General features: G+C 38.0%; 3 protein-coding genes across 7 annotated transcripts; 1 reads left to right on the top strand and 2 right to left on the bottom strand.

Annotated features, from left to right (window-relative positions):
* Positions 1–521: 521 nt before the first annotated feature.
* On the bottom strand, positions 522–3,717 carry taf10 (TAF10 RNA polymerase II, TATA box binding protein (TBP)-associated factor). Its single transcript, XM_071475736.1, has 5 exons — positions 3,277–3,717; positions 2,489–2,646; positions 1,789–1,853; positions 988–1,102; positions 522–833 (listed from the first exon to the last, which is right to left on the bottom strand). Exons 1-5 carry the CDS (start codon positions 3,407–3,409, stop codon positions 744–746), a joined length of 561 nt encoding a protein of 186 aa, XP_071331837.1. The 5' UTR covers positions 3,410–3,717; the 3' UTR covers positions 522–743.
* Positions 3,718–4,002: 285 nt separating this feature from the next.
* On the top strand, positions 4,003–10,768 carry LOC139620336 (putative oxidoreductase YteT). 3 transcript variants are annotated; one of them, XR_011690809.1, is made up of 15 exons: positions 4,003–4,158; positions 4,428–4,536; positions 5,035–5,119; positions 5,208–5,281; positions 5,614–5,673; positions 5,929–6,036; positions 6,324–6,380; positions 6,728–6,858; positions 7,136–7,190; positions 7,466–7,558; positions 7,665–7,799; positions 8,203–8,304; positions 9,452–9,613; positions 9,933–10,569; positions 10,622–10,768. XR_011690809.1 is itself a non-coding variant. In XM_071475727.1 (14 exons), the coding sequence occupies exons 1-14, from the start codon at positions 4,145–4,147 to the stop codon at positions 10,059–10,061; spliced, it is 1,314 nt and encodes a 437-aa protein (XP_071331828.1). In that variant the 5' UTR covers positions 4,003–4,144; the 3' UTR covers positions 10,062–10,768. The 3 variants fall into 3 exon arrangements, 2 of the variants coding, with proteins under 2 accessions (XP_071331828.1, XP_071331829.1); XM_071475727.1 differs by having other exon boundaries at positions 9,933–10,768; XM_071475728.1 differs by having other exon boundaries at positions 4,027–4,158; positions 4,435–4,536; positions 9,933–10,768.
* LOC139620334 (outer dynein arm-docking complex subunit 1-like) lies at positions 10,701–17,909 on the bottom strand. 3 transcript variants are annotated; one of them, XM_071475725.1, is made up of 15 exons: positions 17,081–17,909; positions 16,632–16,704; positions 16,214–16,313; positions 15,642–15,831; positions 15,433–15,546; positions 15,199–15,312; positions 14,762–14,829; positions 14,155–14,330; positions 13,005–13,130; positions 12,825–12,907; positions 12,535–12,703; positions 11,798–11,976; positions 11,362–11,456; positions 11,167–11,254; positions 10,701–10,840 (listed from the first exon to the last, which is right to left on the bottom strand). In XM_071475725.1, the coding sequence occupies exons 2-15, from the start codon at positions 16,678–16,680 to the stop codon at positions 10,814–10,816; spliced, it is 1,578 nt and encodes a 525-aa protein (XP_071331826.1). In that variant the 5' UTR covers positions 16,681–16,704; positions 17,081–17,909; the 3' UTR covers positions 10,701–10,813. The 3 variants fall into 3 exon arrangements, with proteins under 3 accessions (XP_071331826.1, XP_071331825.1, XP_071331827.1); XM_071475724.1 differs by having other exon boundaries at positions 16,981–17,908; XM_071475726.1 differs by having other exon boundaries at positions 17,295–17,908.
* Positions 17,910–19,282: the final 1,373 nt, after the last annotated feature.

Here is a 19,282-nt window from a genome sequence, read left to right as displayed (position 1 = left end):
CACTGATCTTGTAAAGCCAGTATTTCTGCCTTGAAATTTTTATTGCAGTGAAAAACCAAAAGTAGCTCCACCTGAGCCCCAGACAGAAACCTGTAATCAACTCCTTGATTTTTGTATTTGTGGAAGTATTTGTAGATTTACAGATGCCAAATTTACGCACGAATTGTTGGTATGTTGACACAAATAGCATTGAGACAAATCTAATGCCATACCCCTTTAATGGGTCAGTCAGCAAATAATAATAATCTGGTTTTACATTCCCACCCTTTCTCTAGCAATTTCAATTTTTTTTTATTTTTAATTACCTTTCTAATTATCCTCTGCTAAGTAACCAATGTCCCCTTTGAGTACACCTTAAAGGAGGTGGAGGAGCTTTTTTTTTGTTTGTTTTTTTAAACATTATATCTCTTCAACTTGCTTTGGTCATACATAACTCTTTCCATTATTGCACCATCTACATCCACATAGTATATTTGAGGAACACTTGACCAGACTAGTTTAACATTTTGGACACATCAAGGTTTTTGTTAAGGGTTTTATTTTCACAATAACATGTAATGTTACAATGTAACGCAAAGGTGGCTCGACAAAAAATAGCAAATGGTAAAGTGACTACAAAGATTTGTCAAGGCTGTACTAAAGCACGGCCATCAAAAAACATTTAACAATAAAGGTGTTAACAGATTAATGGATCAGCAGGGAGATATACCTCGCAAAAGCAAAAAGCCTTGAACAAATACATTCTATGTAAAGTAATATGGTTTCTTGACATTGACGCCATATTCTGAGAGGGCAGGAGTCAGGTCCTCCATAGTCAGAGTGTACTTCTTATCCTATACAAGGAGAAGACAAAAAATACACCATAAACAGAAAAAAAACTATGATCAGAGCATTTTAGGGCAGTTGACAACTGTCCCTATGTGTTAAAAACACATACAGCCCTGTCAAAATATTGTATGGAGATAGTTTGTTTAAAGTGACACTGACCTTTGTCTTATTCCTTGAGCTTCCTGAGGCGGTGCCCTTCATTTTACAGTACTGCAGCGCATCATTGGCGATGTCTGAGATAAACTTCTGAGAAGCAAGGGAGATCAGACGAATTCTGTAGAGATGAAAAAGAAAATGATTACTTTGTATTTTTTTCCTGTACACAGCCTGTACACAGACTGTCTGTCTATTATGGATTATTATGTCTATCAATGACCTTCAATGCTAATGGGTCCGTACTTTATCCTCACAGATGTATGTATGTCTTTCTTAAAATAAATTAAAACACCCATTTGATAAAAGTCAGACAGGCATGGCAGTCAATCGAATGTCAAGGAATCTCTCAGGATTCCAGGATCAGCAGTCTTCACAAATAGTGTAACAAGGCACATGAAGCAGATTTTGTTTCCCCAAATCATTGTAAACATAAGAAAACATACTAAAAGGTTTTCAGATCTGGCAATGATGCAATAAGGCAATGTTCAGATCTATCTTTATCTTTTAATTAATGACCAGTTCACTTTATTTTCTCACCTTTGTTAAATTGTGGCATAGCTCTAGCTTGTCCTGGGTTATTGATTAAATGCAGGACAAAGGACTACACGATTTTTTAGAATCATAATTTAAACACTTAACTCAGATTTAGTTAAAATCTCTTAATGAGTCATTTATTTAAAAAAAAAAAAGAAGTAACTTATAAATGTGACTAACGACAGCAGTGTGATTTGTGTCATGTGGTTCCATGGGTTATCAAGCAGACCACTAACACAAAAACTTGCAGGTAACCTTTGTAGGACTTACATTCTTGGATCAGAAGCCTCAAAGCCAGCCCTGTTGAGGTAGTACCCTGTAACTGCATCAGGAATCTTAAAAAGAAAAAAAAAGAGCGGAATTCAGTTTGTGGTCAAATTTCACATAGCCTTCTTTCACTGTTACATGCAGTTATTTGTGAAGAAGATTATTATTGTGTCTCTACCATTCAGTGATGGTCCACCAAATTTCCTGCAGCAAGAACACTAGTACAGCCTCTGGGAGGAGGCTGTTAAGTAACGCAATTTCATTTTTACTGTGGGTAGGAGGATGTGAAGTTGTCATGACTGTTCAACCAGTTTATTACACTCATCAAACTGACACAAATTATTCAGCAAGGCTTCTTTAAGGCAGTACTACATTTTTAAGTCTTTGACATTAATGTGATTTGGTGCCTTGAATTTCAAGATATTTAATTTACTGTATAAGCCAAGAACAGACAAACTGTACCCATCTGCATCATTTATATATAAACAGTTTCTCAACTGAATTCCATTGAATTAAGTGATGTGGCTGGCATGGTAGACAAACCTGCCAGGTGTTCCCAACATTATCCAGCATTAAGCTGTTAATAATGTGGATATATGCAGTGTTTTGATTTTCAGATTTTTCTGACAATGCGTCCCTGCGAATGTGAGTGTGAATACAGCATATAGTCATGTAGTAAGGTGACTGACAACACTTGACATACTGTGGGAGTGTATTCTTCCAGCTGCATGAGGAAATCTGCCAGGGGCGTGGTGGAGACAGCAGGTTTTACATCTCCATTGGTAATGCCACCAGGAACATAGACGCCATTGGCGACAGATGTGTCTATTGATGGTGTCACCATAGCCGCTGATGCAGAAGCTGTGAGAAGTTATTGGGATGAGTTAATATTAAATCAAAGAAACAAAATGGTATACCTATCTGCAGCACTTCACAAATAATGAGAGGTTATAGTTTTTACTTCCAGGGAAAAGTGTATTCCAATTCTGCCTCAACTAGTGTTTTTTTACAAAATTGCAGGTCCACATGATGAGGATGCATGTCAAATGCTAAACATACATAGGGGTTGATTGAAGTGTATGATCACTTTGGAGGCTGCACTTTGTGCTGCTACTGAACTGTGTTGAAAGGCATTTCTTTTATTTTTTCAAACATTTCAACTCGATAGGAGTAAGCTAAATAACAGAAGCACCTTTCTGTATGCAATACTCCTCAATAGCACCACAGTCATCCACCGAAATGATCATACAGTTCAATCAACACCTCTCTAAAACAATCTCAGTACTGTTCAAAACTGTTGGATTAGACATTATTAGTTTTAGCTAGGTGTACCTAATAAACTGCCAACTGAATATATATATATATATATATATATATTGTGACAGGCAAACATATAATCTATCTGATGGCGAAACAAAACTCTAGCTACCCTACCTTGAACTAAGCTAAGTGTTTAGCACAACAACATTAGCCAAAGTCACATAACATTACCATTACTCGTGATCGAAGGGATGCTGCTGACGTTGGTTGTTGCATTGTCATTTGCAATACAATTACTTGAAGCTGAAGACGTCGTAGATGGCACTCCAGTTGTGGCAGACTGATTAATGTTGTCAATGTTCATGTTGATGTTGATGTTAATGTTAGCTAACGCGCTAACCTTAGCTAGCTAGCAGAGAGAAACGGCCAAATATGCCCAAAAGCGCAGCTCCGTACTGTATGGCTCTAAGACTAGGCCTCCTCGCAGTACTGTGTTGTATAGTAAAGCTACTTTTGTACGTTGGAGGATATTAAATCACAGAATCAAGCGTTAGCTAGCATCGGAAATGTTTATGGCTACCGTGCAGCAGGCGGCTAAACTCACGCTGCAGAGGTAGTCGCGTCATATGACCCACACACTATGGATCGGATTCTGACGAAGATAGCCGAAGATATCCGAAGACCTTCTAACGTTTTCATTTGATATCGTCTGGTGAATGGAGAAAGAATTTGTTTGCACTTTTTGTGGATCGTTATTTCCCTATTTCCCGGATGAGTTATAATCTACAGGCGTGTGAGGTCTCTATTTTATGCTGTGTTTCCCCCTCTTCAGCAAACTGGGATTTTCAGACTAAGTACTGGCGGTAACGTGGCGCAGTTAATGCAGCAGACCTTCCGCATACTGTAGGGGGCGGTAGCGAACTCTCTGACTGTTTCACGGTTGGCTTTATTGCTCGAGGAAGTGAACCGCTGCTGGTTGTCATTCGCTGTTTGTGTCTGTGTGCTGTGTTGATGGTGGTGTGTGTGTGTGTTACGTGGACCGTGGTTCATTGTCGTGGCTGGTCAACATTTGATCAACGCAGAAGGTTCTGACAGCCGTATGGGACAAAACAGGTATGGAGCTTAACAACCCTGACTGAGATGTATTATTTACCAGAAACTCTCTTAAACACATTTTAGTGGAATACCTACTCTCTTAATTTTAACCGGTATGAATAAAGTGGTGTTTAAACCTATTCCTGAATGGTAGCTGTAGTGAATAGTAACCCAGATTGTGGGAAGTATGATGTCGAGGGGACGATCACCTGAGACGGAGGAGTCTTTTTTCCAACACTTTTTTCTCAGGCGATGTGTAAGCGGTGTCTACAGGCTTTGTGTTTAAGTTCACAGGGTGCCAAAATGACTTCGCCTGTCCGTGTCATCGTGGTGGGAGCTGGCTGTCGAGGGGAGATCTACTCCAAGTTTGCATCCATCCATCCTGAACGCATGAAGGTCAGGAGAGATTGCCCTTTGTTGTCAACAAAGAAGGCAATTCAGTGGACAGATTTTTTATTTTTATTTATTTAATTTTTTGGAGTGGACTGTGTTTTTATTGACAGTACCTATGAAACATACACAACATACTCTTACACCAGAAAGTTGCTCTGAGGCAAAGAGAAGGTCGTTGAAAAGATACCAATGAAAGAAACATAGACAAGTTCATGTCACAGTAGGAGAAGAACCTCAAATCAAATCCATGTTTTCGGTAACAATATAGGTTGAAAAAGTGCAGTGAATTAAGTAGTTCCCTGTGTGCCCTGGTATTGCTTTCATGAGCCTTTTCGTTCATTTGGCTCATACATTTTTTTCTCTGCTGTATTGATACTTGAAAAAATATCATCCATATGTTATCTCTAAGTCATTTTCCACCATGGCCCAGGTATTAAGTTGTAATGTTGTAACAGAGCACTTGTTATGTCCACTTTGTTTACTCTCATGTCACCATTTCAGGTTGTTGGAGTTGCTGATCCTAGGAAGTTTGCACGCACTAAACTTCAACAGAAACACAAAATTACAGATGAAAACACATTTGATGGTGAGCAGCAAAAGGAAAAGATGCATTTTATTGTTTGTTATTGTCTGCTTCATTCTAAATTATTGAATACCTTTTCTTTTCAAACTAGACTGGCACAGTATAGTTGAGAGAGAGAAGTTTGCAGATGGTGTCTTAATTTGTACTCCAGACTGCCTTCACAAGGTAAACAATGTCTGTGTATATTGTGTGTGTGTTTGAGTAATTTGTTTCTAATTTATTTGTTAATTGCATAAGAAACACCAAAATTTGCATCAGTGTGGTATACAACATACTGATACAACTTAAGGCATCTCAGTCATTATTACCCATTTTTCATTAAACTTCAGTTACTGAATTCTCAGAACATATAAGTCTTTCCATATCTCACATGTCATCAGTAATGTCCACCCACTGCCCTAGAGTCTCCCTTTATTATTGGTGTGAAAATGGTCAATTTACAAACTTTGTCATTGTTTCTTGGCTAATCATCCTATTAAAAGGTTTGTCTTCTCCAGGAACCTGCTGTGGCCTTTGCAAAGAAGGGCTACCATATACTGCTGGAGAAACCAATGGCAGTGAGTGTTTTGTAATGACAAACTTAACATAAAGCATCTTAACAGAGAGCATAACTTTAACTTTGATCCAGGTGTTAATGATCCCACAGATAGATTTTAAAGTAATTTCTTGCACTTTGGGAAAATATAGTTTCATCCTCATTTGTCAGTTTCTGAAATGCTAAACTCTCCCCTCGATTTTTTGTTTCTTTTTGTGATTGTGTTTGTGTGACACCCACGCCCTACTCGCACATTAATGTGTTCACATGACTTTAGACAACTGCTGAAGACTGCACAGCAATTGTGGAGGCTTGCACTCAGAGTGGTGTGATGCTGTCAGTGGGTCATGTTCTTCGTTATGATCCCATCATCCACAAGATAAAGGTGAACACATTCAAGTGAACAACACACTCACAGCACCTGTCCTATCAAGAGCAATCAGCAAAAAGAGTGTTGTTTAACTTCAGTTTCGCTAAGTTGGATTTCCTATGGGAGTAAAAGTACTTACCTCAAGTGAAAATGCCACGTGTCCTTTACTTGTGTTCAGTCAAATCATTTGAGTTAATAAAGTGCTCAGTACCTCTTGGTTTAGAAAATCTGACAGCAGCAAACCTGTAATTGTGTTTTAATAAGGTTTGGTTTGAAAATTAAAAGAAGCAATTTTTTTCTAGGAGCTGATAGATGCTGGAGTAATAGGTGATGTGATCCATATTCAGCACCTTGAGCCGGTAAGAATGCAAACAGAATGGGAGGGGAAAAACAACATAATAAAATATCAACATAATATTGTAAATCATTAGGGCTCCTCATCAACCCTATTAATTTAACAGTAGCATATTCTTGTCTTTTCTTCATGAATTTCCTTAAATCCAAATAAATAACTGTCAAGGCTACAGATACAATTTATTATAATACAAAGATCTTCATAAATTCAAGAACCTGATGTTGTTTCAATTCAAACTTACATGTACTTAGATTTTGTAGCGATTATGTACCTATGAAATTAATACAATGCTACATTTATATAGTATGTTAAGACCAAATGTTTAAATGCAGCATCAACCTCTTTTTCTAGGTTGGCTTTTATCACTTTGCTCACTCATTTGTTCGCGGAAACTGGAGGAATGAAGCTGAGAGCTCTTTTGTTCTTTTGGCAAAGTCGTGCCATGACATTGACCTAATACATAACTGGGCTGGAGCACGGAGGTAAACCGTAAACAGTAGTCAATGATCAACTCCAGGTTTGTCTAAGGTTTAGACATACTGTGCAGAATGATATGCAGTCACCGCTAAAATAAATAAGTTTGCTTGTCAGCTGGATGATATCAAGAGTATCAAGTCTGTCAGATGCCTTTATCCAAACAATACTAGAAAAACTAGACCCATGGTGGTTTTGTTGGGCTGCAGTCTCTGTGTTGTCAGGTCGTTGAGATTGTTTATTATTTTCCTAAGATTAACCATTAACACAGTTTGTACATTGTAGGTGTGTGAAAGTGTCATCATTTGGATCTGTCAGCCACTTTAAAAAAGACAACAAGGTATGTGGTCTGTTCACAGTATGTGACACAACAGATAGGAACAAACTGTTTTCTGATCCTATTCTGTTTCAGGTTTTTACAAATTAATCCTTTTACTGAAGAGTTATGATTGCTTTGTGAAACGGAACATTACCTCACAACACTTAAATCCTTTACTGAGTTGTGTTTTTGTATCATTAAGTCGTATTTTATCAGACAGTTCTCTGCACTGCTGCCAACAGAAATGTCTATACTGAGGATGATTAATAAATATGACATTATGTGTTATTTGTCAGCCAAAAGGCGCCGCAGATCGCTGCCTGGATTGTTCAGTAGAAAAAGACTGTCCATACTCGGCACGCAAAATCTACCTGGACAGAGTGAAACAGGTTGACATTTCATCACATTATTTTCACCATCTATTATATTTCACCATCTGTATACAATATACTTATTCATAATTTTATATGTACTGTGTTTATGTATGTATGCTAGGGTCACACTGGCTGGCCTGTATCAGTCATATGTCCGAACTCCTTGCCAGACATCGAGTCAGTAACGGAGGCACTGTGGACCGGACCATATGGCCGCTGTGTGTACGAGTGTGACAACGATGTCTGCAGTAACCAGGTTAGAAAACACTGGTTTTGTAGCACATTCAGGAATAATCACCATGGCACAACATACTATCCCTTCCTAACCCATTAAGTTTTGTTCCTGCTTAAATAAAACTCAAACATAAATCCAAAAATTATTTTTGCACTATTGCTTATGCTGCCGTTTATTTACATCCTTTCCAGTTTTCAAAATTGGCATTGTCGAGTGCTTGTGTAATATTTTTTTCTTTTTTTTTTTCTGTCCAACAACTTGGAGATATTTTTCCTTTTTCAAAGTTATTTAAACAGAAAATTCATAATTTACTTCACTTTAAATATACTATATTTATGGCGCTTAAGCTAACATTATTTGAAGTCATTATTTATGTTTAGAAGCATGACACCTTTTGTCTTGTTTGTCTGTTGTGTTTGCCCAGGTTGTCAACATGGAGTTTGAAGGGGGCCTGACTGCAGCCTTTTCCATGGTAGCCTTCACTGAGGAGGTGTGCAAGCGAAAAACAACCATCTATGGCAGCAAGGTAGGACTGGAAGGAATGAGGATTGCAGGAAGGAAAAGGAAAAGCATTCTAATTTTTTCAGATGATAGATATTTCATGGTGTTGACCACATTCACAATATAGTCAAAACTGAGAGTACACCATAACATTACATCCATGTCATTCAAATATCATGAGTATCCAAAATGCGGCTAACCTAAAAGCCTAAACTCTTATGGGAAGGCTTTCCACTGGATTTTGGAACCTGGCTGCCAGGATTTGCTCCCATTCAGCCTTAAGTGCATTAGTGAGGTTGGGCACTGATGTTGGGCCTGGCTCGAAGTTGTCACTGCAGTTATCATCATCATCATCCCAAAAGTAACCAGGAGGGTTGAGGTCAGGGCTCTGTGCAGGCTAGTCAAGTTCTTTCATGCCAAACTAGAAAAAAATCTTGCTATATGAACCACACTTGTCCAGGGGCACTGTCACATTGAAACAAGAAAGTGCCCTCCCCAACCTTGCACACAGCCACTGACCTAAAATGAACTCAAGTGTGCATTTTCACATAACTAATTGATATGTTGTCAATCACCTTTGAGAAAGAAAGTCATCAGTGTGTGGATTCAATGACTAGGTATCAATTCAGTGTCAGGTAGTGTTGATTTCACTGAGGCCAAACACAGTTGACCATCATAATGCAGCATTAAAGACCAGCTATTGTATCATCAGTTGACCAACCAAACTAATGTATATTAACTAGCTTATCACTGTACTCCAAAGATGGCTGCATTAGTCATATGCTACAGTACCTACAATGGGTGACAAATTATAGGAAAAACCAACATGATGTTTAAGGTGTTGGGCCACCACATACCACCAGAATAGCTTCAGTGCTCCTCCTGAAAACATTTCATCCAAAACATATTCCCTCATTTGGTGTTTTTTATGATGTGGTGGAGAATGCTATCTAACACTTGGTTCAAAATCTACCATAGGTGTTCAATTGGGTTGGGATTTGGTGACTGTGAAGGCCATAGCATGTGATTCACATCATTTTCATACTCATCAAACCATTCCGTGACCCGTTGGCCCTATAAATGGGGGCATTGTCATCCTGTTTCTCCAGTCATTTTTTGTTTTTTCCTATAATTTGTCACCCGCCTGTGTATAATCAAGCGTATCTTCACAGGGGGAACTGTCCTATGATGGCCATGAGGTATGTGTGTTTGACTTTCTGACCCAGAGGTCCACAAAGCACAGAGCGCAAACTAGTATCCCCTGGCAGTTTGGCATGAGTGGCCATGGCGGAGCAGACTACCACCTTATAGATGCCTTTATTTCTGCGGTGGCGGTGAGTCCTCTTAAATATTATTTTTTCATTTTGTTGATGTATAGTTTTCTCTATTCTCCCAGTTTTATTTCTCCTTGGCCCCCCACACTAGAATCAACTTCTTTGGTTGTTGCAGTATATGAACAGCTTTGTTTTGAATCTTTTATGAACAGTTATACTTGTAGCTGCACATGTGTGGGATAAGCACAGATGATGAATATTCACTGTATTTACATTTTCCTACCTGGCTCTGACACAGGATTTAATGGATGAATAAGATTCAGAAACACTGGCTATGTTGGTTGATCAGCCATGTATGTATGTGTGTTTGTGCATGCAGAACAAAGATCCATCCCTGATCCGATCAGGTTCTGAGGAGACGCTGCTGAGCCATTTGCTGGTGTTTGAAGCTGAGCGTTCACGACTGGAAGGCAGGGTAGTGTACTGTGGTGACATTAGCAAAAGCTAGATGACTGAAAAACACTTTGACATGGAAATTACCTCACCTTAGGGATCAAATACTATGTATTATATGAATAATCAAAGACACAGTTAATAATAACAATCATAATAATGATTGGACTGATGAATGGAAGGCCAGATCTTGGGAGTGTATTAATGTTGATTATTTAGTTCATATTGCTCAGGGATTTTAATACTGTGTATGTTTGAGTCCGTGTGACTGACTGAGTGAACCTGTATATATTTTTTTTAATTTTATAAGCACTATGTCAAGAGCTTGATAATTTTTTGTTCAACATAATGTCACGGCACTGTATTGAACAAGTAATGTTCATGTATTCTCATAATTTCGACAAAAAGTTGGGGATCTATGTAATTTAAATTGACTTTGAATTGCTGTCTGCTCTTAATGTGTCTCTGAATGTCATCCCATAAACTTAATGGCTTTTCCAACCTGTGTCAATGTGCAGAATTAATGTTTGCTGAACAGCTTCATGAAATCTCAGGGCTTAAATGTAAAAAACTACTATTGAGCTAAACTACTAATTAACCTTTATTCAAGAGAAGACACTTCCTCAGTTCCACTGAAATTAATTTAATGAATGCATAAGTACTACTGACGGTGTTATTCTTTGTTAACTGTTGCATTTAAGATTTGCTGCATATTATATATCTATATAAACATTCAATAAAAATCATATTGTATAAGACCAACTCTCAAACTCATGGCTTTGTGTTGCACCAACTGTAAACATCAGATCAGTCTGTCTTCTTTTTCCTCTGAATCTGAGGGATATATTAGAAAAAAACTCTCCTTTATGTTATGTCTATGATAACGCCAGGAAAGAAGCAAAGTAAGGATTTAAAAATGGGATGTTACTGAAAAGCAGGCTATGTATTCACAACTTTTGCTTTCATTCATACATAGGCATAGAAGAGTTACATTCCAACAGATTAATGATAAACTGCATGTGGGCTACCTCAGAGATTCATAACTTCTATACACAAAATAATCTGATAATCTCAAAAACAGAAATTATACAGTTTACAATTTGATTTGTACAAATCTTTTTCTGTTTTTATTTAATTTTGATTATGTAAACTGTACTCACCCTCTTATTGACCAGTGTCAGGAGATCCTCTCTGCTCACTGGCTCCTTTGCTTCCAGCAGCACTGACTCCAGTGAGTCTTGGTTGTTACTGAGGTGCAGAGATTGTATTTAACCATACATAAAATCAAAAAGCTATCGAGATGAAGAGAAAATGGCCTGCCTGTGACAGATCACAAGTTAAAAAAACACACTTACTCAGGTGAATGTCTTGCAGCAGAAGTGGTCAGGTTGACAGGTGGCTGAGTTACTCCCAGGAGCTGGCCAGCAATGGCGCTGAGACTGTCAATGTCCTGGAGATGAGAAAGTGCAGTTACATGCAGTAGTGATGGGAATTTTCATCACTTTCTAGGTTCACATTGTTCCATTTTAATTTTCTTTTCACAAATATGCAGTTGCTGAATGACCCTCCTGTGGCCTTTCAGACTACCATACCATGCTCTCTGGTTCTACACCAGAGAGCATGGTATGGCAGGGGCCTGCAAGTGACACTGATGTATCAGTGAATGGGAAGAACATGAGGCAGTAGTTGGCCATAAAGCTTGCAATATTGACAGGTAAGAAACTCTGTACTCTGGCTGTACTGGCTGCTGTGACAGTTTCTCCACTGATAAAATGTTTAATGTCCACATACCCACTGGTTTTGGATTTTCTGGAAGTGAAGATAGGACTGCAGAGTAAGAAGCTCATTGACTTTGTCCTCCACCATTCTCAGGTACTCTGTGACATTGTCATCCTGGACTCCATTAGAGGAGCCCAACTGGTTGACGATTACCAAGCTGTTATAGCTGATCTGAAGCAATGAATTGACACCTAGTAAAAAGAGTTGTGAGAAACAAATAAATTAAATATTTCTACAAGACACGTGATTATGTTTATTTTATCTAAGACTGTTAGATGAAACTTCAATGTCTACAAAGTAAGAAGCTATTTTCAATACTTATTCATGTACAGTAGGGCTAATGAGAGGTACTCTACTTTTGTTTGATGATTCTGCTATCAGGACAACAGCTGCTATTGCTACCCAACAGAGAGAAAATTCGCATGAATTAACATAAGCATGTACAGCCTGATTTTACCTCTGCACAGGTGCTTAAACCCAGCGTAACTCTACATTGGTGTTTTTCTTTTACATGGGGAAATCAAATTGGAAAGGAAGGTGAACTTTTTTACCTGCTCACCCACAAACACACTTGCCTGCTACAACATAATTTGTCTAACTTTGGTTTTTATCATTTGACAGAGCAACAATTGTTCCACAATTATCTATATTTTTAGACAGTCACATAGCATTAGAAATTCCATTGTTTGTCATGCTTCTATTTCCCCACTCAAAGAGATAATGTTATGCAGCAGTGCCCTATGCTGTACCTTCTTTGAGCTGATTTAGAAGCTTTTCCATGAACTGGATACGTTGTTCATAAACTATGAGCTGTTGCTCAGTAGCTTCTTGCTTGATGGAAAGTCTCATCTGAAGAGTCTGCTGCTGCTCCTGCTGCTGCTGCTCCTCAGCTGAAATAATCTCCCTCTCATCGCAAAGCTTTCAGTCCAATGCATAATGGAAGACAGTGCACAATCACAATGACATCTTATTTCCTTCTTTATCTGTCTTCCTCTCTCACCAACACACTAACCCACACACACACAGAGACAACACCAACCTGAGAGATCTGCTTTCGAATGGTCTCTGCTTCATTGTGCTGATAGTTGACAAAGTTCAGTAAAGTGTAGTTCTGCCCCTCCTCTGATGAAAATATATCACAACATATTCTGATTGTTGATAAAATGCCCAACTGCCATTGTCTCAGTAATGTTTAATGCTCCACAGAATTTTTCTATACTTTGTATGAAGCTCCTGACTAGGTTATCCAGGTTGCTTTCCGCTGTCTCTCTGAAGATTTTCTTGATACAGTCTTCAAAGTCTTCTAGAGCCCATTCCTTAGACCCCAGGTGCTTGCACTTCTCCACTATAGGGACAAATATGGAAAACTCATACAAGATACTTACTCTACCTATCATGCCTAGTGGATGAGAGTTGCACCAGAGTTGTTTTATATAGGGAATGGTGTACAGCAACATTGGAAAATTAGGAAAATTAGTCTTGAGTTACAGAAGTCCTCAAAGGGATTGTGTTGATCAATTTTTTCATATCCAGTTTACTGACTTACTAAAGAAATGTATTATTTAAAATGGCATATTGATTCAAAATGATTAGATAAAGACAATTTATAAACATGTGCCAACACAATTCAGCAGGACTAAAATTACAGGAACATATATAGTTGGGCCATACTGTAATGTAACATTGTCATCAGCATCAATTTAAACAATCACTTACATAATTAATAATTATATATAGATTACTGTCCAGCCTTTAATAAGTGTTCAAATCTGTTGCGTTCTCAAGAATAAATTATAAGTTATAGAAAACCTCTCCTCTCCTCTCTTTGCCAGTTGTTTGTTCATGAAGAAGTAACATCTTTTGAACACTAGGTGTCACTTGTTTATTTGATTTGAAGTCAAGACATTTGATTTGAAGTCAACACTGGACTGGGGTGACAGTGGTCTGTTGTGTTTAACAGTCTGTAATTAGAGCTAGCAGACCTTAAAATACTGTGGAGTATCATAGCACTAATGATGTAGCATTTAATAGCAGTATGGAAAAAGTCAGCCAAATAAGCAAGACACGCTGCCAAGAAGCTTTGGCATAGCAGTAAATTAAGTACATAGTGCCACTCTTTATGGGAACAACGGGGCGATAGAACTTTGTACTCTAGGTCTTTTTGATTGCTCAAACCAAAAATCTATTGGATATGAGGTATTTCAATTCCCTGAAATAGGTGACATGGTGTTGTCACAGGACAGTAAGTGGTTGTTCTAATATGCAGGCTGGAGAGTATTTATTCTAATCATTATCCTACTTCAGTGATTTGAAATAATTTAGTCAAGCCAAAATGCATTTTGTGTTCAAAGCATAACATTTATAGTCACCTTTTTTGTGGTCAATGTCCTGGGTGACGTGCACAATAGCTTTCAGATCTAGGAAAGCCCCAAAGTTGCAGTAATGGGAGATTTCTTGTTCCAGGCTGCTCCTTTCTTTGATGTAATGACTGATATCCTTAGTATTCTGGTCCATCAGCATCCTCTGTTTTTCCTGGATCTTCACACTACGTGCAGCCAAATATACAACATATTACACAGTTATACATAGTGGATGTATTTCATGATTTTAAGCTGTTAGCGATGAAAAGTAAACTGTAAACTGTATATTTAGTAAAAAGTAAGCAGACATTTGCAAGTGTACGTCAAATGTATGACTTTGGCAAAGAAAGTATATTCTCCTGCATTTCTTTTTAGTTATTAGAGTACTCAATGTCCTCCATTAAATATGAATACATTTAAGCAAGGTTGACTAGAAATATCTGCCCTTTTGTTATTCAAAAAAGTGAATCGGCGTGCAACAGATTTTTTGTCTCTGGTCAGATCCATCTTCCATTTAACTAATGAGTAAAATATGAATATGTGCTGTAATCTACTAATTGTACACAGTAGGTCTCAAAAATTGCAGCTATCTTCATAGTGCTGCAAAATAGTTTACCTGGCATTAAAGGCTTCAGTGCATTTAGTCATCAGGTTACAAATATCCTTGCGAATTGCATGCAGCTCCTGGATGAGATAAGAGAATTAACTATCTACAGTCTCAAAATATTACCCTTTTAATACCCCTTCACTGGCCACCCTGGATGAAAACATCTCCACTATCAACCTCCAAGTCTGGATTGGCACTATTCCCAATACTCCCTGGCGTTATGGGTTGTGTTTAATCTTCTGTTGTAAAATAATTTTAGTCTAAAAATGTCTGTAATCTCAAGAAACTTTACAAGTAAGAAGAATGGAAACATCATTCTGGCAACCTTCATTGGTATTACCCCAGCTGCTGCATCTTGGTAAGATGGTAGATCTTGGAACGTATTGGTAAAATGTAGCAGCAGCAAAATACAAATTTAAGAACTGACTGATGTTAACTGAATCTACCTTTTCCAGCCCAGACTGAACATGTAGGAAATGTTTCCTCTCCACCTGCAGTATCTTCAGCTCCTCCCTCAACTGTCCATTCTTAGTCATCAGCTCACTGAAGTATTTGCGACCCTAGAATAGAAACTAGTTGAAGTGAGAATAACAAAAAAAACACAACCTTTAAAAAAATATGAAGTTGGTGGACATCTAATTTCAGTTAATGGGAACGTGGATTATCTGTGTAACACTAACCCTGTGCAGTTTGTTTTCTAATAAGCAAGTGTTACTGTTATCAGATTTCCACCTATGGCGTGTAGTTCCCCCACCAGTCTTCTGTCCTGCCAACTTCCTCTCCCATTTCAAAATCTGAAAACAAAATCAACAAGTGTGTGTAGTAAGAAAATAAGGAGGAATTCAACCTACCGAACTCTGTGTATGGTCCTCAAGAAAACACACTTTACCTGATCTTTCAAAGATGCCACTTTGCCTTTTTCGGCTCTCAGCTCTTCATCTGTTTTGCCTTCACAGGTCAACAAAGCAGTAAGGTTTTGAACAACGCTAGCATCAGTCCAACGGCTACAAGGAGACTGAGAGGCTTTGAGGTTGCGTAAAAGTTCTTCATGTTCATCCTGGAGCCTCTGGATCTCTTGTCTGACGACATCAAGACACAAATGTATTTCTAGAGTCAAAGTTTGGCAAAACAATAAGAAAACATAGAAAAAACATCTTTAAAAGCTACCTAAGTCTCATTAATTTTGGTAGTAATAGGCTTCAATCTGGCAACTAGCCTTTATACACAAATGGCAGTAGTTCTGACCAACTGTTTATGCAATGATAAAAAACAGAGAAATTTATGATTGCTATTAGCATTTTATTATGAACACATAAATGTTTATATAACTATAGCAATTTAACTGTATTTATTTAAATGTATTTGTTAAGTTTCATATATCAGTTTGTTATGTTTTTAGCATGGACTCAAAACATCATCATAAAATGAGCTGAGTGAGAACTGGTGAATGAGGCCACTTACTTATCTCTATAGATGAGACCCTGGGTTTTCACAGTGTATGCTCGCTTGGCTGCCTCTGCTCTGCCATGCTGCAGCTGCAGTTTGTTCAGGTCTGTTTGAGCTGCATTAAAAATATGATGTAGCTATGTCCCATTCCATAACTACAGTTTAATCTATTATATATTTGATTTGGGACATAGAAAAGAGGCATCAATGCATCTTTGTTACTGGTGTTGTGTGACAGATGGTTTGGTAAAGAGAATATAGTGAATCAAGCTATTACTTTTGAAACATAGCCTCAAGTAAGACATTTGTCACACAAAAATGCTGCTGTTATTGATTCAGACTGGGAATTAATAATTTGGTTGTTGAGTCTGATGTATAAATTTAGGATCAATATAACATTGTACGCAGTTGTAGGAATATATGCATAACTTACAAAAATCTCCAAATAGTTGACTTCTGACAGCGGGTGCTCGCTGACTCATGTTGAATTTAGGTCTGTCTTAAGTCTAAAGAAAAAATACGGTTGTACCAGATAATTAAAGATGGTGATAATACAAAGTGAAATTTATAATTACTTTAGCTGGATTAAAACTGTAACTAACGTTAACCCAACAATGGTTGTTAGGCAATGATAACTTAGTAACATCTGTACGTTACCACTTAGGTTAAATACATAAACATTACGCTAGTGTTCAAATAGTAAGCAATACCTAACTAGCTGATGCTAGCCAGCTAGTTAACGTTAATTAACTTTAGCCAAACTCAGCAAGTTAGCTAACTACCTGAATTAGCATGAAGTTAGTCGGCTAAGATAATTACCGACCACGACCAAGTACAACCGTTAGTTGTTCTTTCCAAGATAGCTAGTAATGTCAGACGTACATTGCTGTGGAGTGTGCCCAAGAGTAATAATAACGTCAGCAGTTACTTAAATAATTACGGAATTGTTTTACGAACTTAAATTAATTAAATAAACGAAAGTAAATTAAATTAGTTAATCAATAAAATTACAACTTTGTGGCTATGATAAGGATGTATCTCAAATCATAAGGTACACATTTGTGGGAAGCTAGCCCAAGGACAAACATTACTTAACTGCAGTTGATCGTGCTTGACTATCCTTGATAAAGTTGACTTCAGTTAGCAAGTAGAGCTATTATCGCTTTCCTGAAAGTTATCAAAAATCCAGAGAAGTTATTTTCTGTTTCTTAAAAGTAAATAAAAATCTAATTGAAAATGCTCTGAATTTATTATTGCAGCTAATACTAGAAGAATTAATATTTGTTGTTGTAAAATTCAGCTGTTGGTTGCAGGTCTAAACATGCAGATACCTATGATGTCAGCCAATGCTCTTTTTTTCAGTTTTGGCCTAAATTAAATGCAACCATCAGTTTTACTGTATTTACTTACTGTACTTATATTTAAACTAGCAAGTAAAGTTACTGTGACCGTGCATACACAGACTACTACATACTGTATGACTTACATTGCATCACACTAAGGTAAAATAGCTCCTACAATTTTATCAGGCAATCAAATTCCATTATGGAGGGAGGTGTCTTTCTTAATTACCCTCTGAACAGAATAATGTCAGCAACAGCACACCATTCCTGGACCTTGCAACACATCCAGGATGACTAATTCTGCAGTGGGTCCCAGAGTCCATACTCCCAGGTGGATCACATTGTATTCAGAATCAGTTTTATTGCCAAGTAGGTTTTCACATACAAGGAATTTGTTCGTGTGTTTGGTGCAAAACAGTGACATAGGAAGAAGGAAAAGAGTATAAATAATGGACTGACACAGTTATAAGAATACTGAAGCAAGAAGGGTGTGTGGAGAAAACTGAAGAAATGACGAAATGCTTGAATCACAGAAAAAAGATCTGGTGCCAGGATGGGATTGCAGCAGTGGTGTGAATAGGCACTTCTTTGGGCAATGCTTCATTTTCCATTTGATATAATCTGTATAGTAATTTATGATGTTTACCTCTCTTTTTCAGCATAATAAAAATAATCCTGAAAGAGTTCACTTAACCTGTCTTTATGAAGATATTTGATCCTCACAAGAACAGGTCTCACACAGGCGCACACATACAGACACACACACACACATAAAATGCCAGAAAGACTGGCGACGTGCTCTGGGAGAAGTTTGCAAACTGAGTCAGCAGCTGTATTTTTGAATGACTCAACCAGTACACCACAGAACCCTTTCGTTTCTCAGAGCCCTGCCCTTAACCCTCCCTCACACAAAGGCATGCACTGCCTACGTTTACGCGAGGCCTTACCTCACCACAGCATCACTTCCTGCCATTCTACTAGGATAAATCTGAAATAGCCAATAGCAATACAGAAATATTTTCCAAGAAATCCAACCAATTCTGTTTTTTCACTGTGTCTTTTGTTCCCCTTTTTTTGCTTGAAGTTGTATTTTTTTCCGATGCTGATATACTGGTGACATGCTGTGGCGAGTGATGTGGTGAATTTTCTGCAGGGCTAATAATCCTATGATCCTCCGAGTCATTTACTGCATGAATCAGTCATGTTTTCAGGAAGAGACTCCTACGTCTGTTTGACCTTTCTCAGACTCTCCTGCTTTCATTCAGTAATATCTGTCAGAGGCTTTTACAATGTCACACTTCGCTTTTCCTACAAGGCAGCCATCTGTGAACAAGGTAGTGGAGGAGGAAAGCAAGGAGGGGAGCAGTAAACTGTAAAACATGGTGCAGTCTGCCTCTATCGATGACTCAACAGGAAATGATGGAGCTGAGAAGTAAGGTGAGAGAAGTAAAGGGAGGAGGGTGGGAGTAAGAGATAGAGTAAGGAAAAAAGGAAGATTGACTTTGTCATGCCTCAGGACTCTGAGCTATGTCATGTGGAGCAGCTTAGAGAGAACATACCATGTTTTTTTTTTTCTTAGGAAATCTCTGGGCTATGAAAACATCTGGCCTCAGTATCCCTTCCACCCCCATGACCATACACAGCACAATAGAGACATGACGTACACACACAAAAGGTAAATAATGGGCAGTCAAACAACTACATTACCAAACTTGACTTTTTTCTGTTACTCTCCTGAAAG

The sequence above is a fragment of the Trachinotus anak genome, unplaced genomic scaffold (genome assembly GCF_046630095.1).
Source record: "Trachinotus anak isolate AG129_WGS33_773 ecotype Australia unplaced genomic scaffold, CSIRO_AGI_Tana_v1 ptg000004l, whole genome shotgun sequence".
Classification (NCBI taxonomy): Eukaryota; Metazoa; Chordata; class Actinopteri; order Carangiformes; family Carangidae; genus Trachinotus; species Trachinotus anak.
The sequence above is the reverse complement of the archived record's forward strand: the minus strand, read 5'-3'. Positions and strand labels throughout refer to the sequence as shown.

Bases quoted from the DNA above. Each gene is read 5' to 3' on its own strand.
- taf10 (XM_071475736.1), bottom strand. From the start codon at position 3,409: ATGAACATTGACAACATTAATCAGTCTGCCACAACTGGAGTGCCATCT. The intron at 1,103-1,788 runs GTAAGTCCTACA...TCATCTCTACAG, and splicing joins GAGGCTTCTGATCCAAGAAT to AATTCGTCTGATCTCCCTTG. The intron at 834-987 runs GTCAGTGTCACT...CTCCTTGTATAG, and splicing joins GCTCAAGGAATAAGACAAAG to GATAAGAAGTACACTCTGAC.
- LOC139620336 (XM_071475727.1), top strand. The intron at 5,674-5,928 runs GTGAGTGTTTTG...ACATGACTTTAG, and splicing joins TGCTGGAGAAACCAATGGCA to ACAACTGCTGAAGACTGCAC. The intron at 6,859-7,135 runs GTAAACCGTAAA...TGTACATTGTAG, and splicing joins AACTGGGCTGGAGCACGGAG to GTGTGTGAAAGTGTCATCAT.
- LOC139620334 (XM_071475725.1), bottom strand. From the start codon at position 16,680: ATGAGTCAGCGAGCACCCGCTGTCAGAAGTCAACTATTTGGAGATTTT. The intron at 15,313-15,432 runs GTTAGTGTTACA...TTTCTATTCTAG, and splicing joins TAGAAAACAAACTGCACAGG to GGTCGCAAATACTTCAGTGA. The intron at 14,331-14,761 runs GTAAACTATTTT...GGCTGCACGTAG, and splicing joins ACTGAAGCCTTTAATGCCAG to TGTGAAGATCCAGGAAAAAC.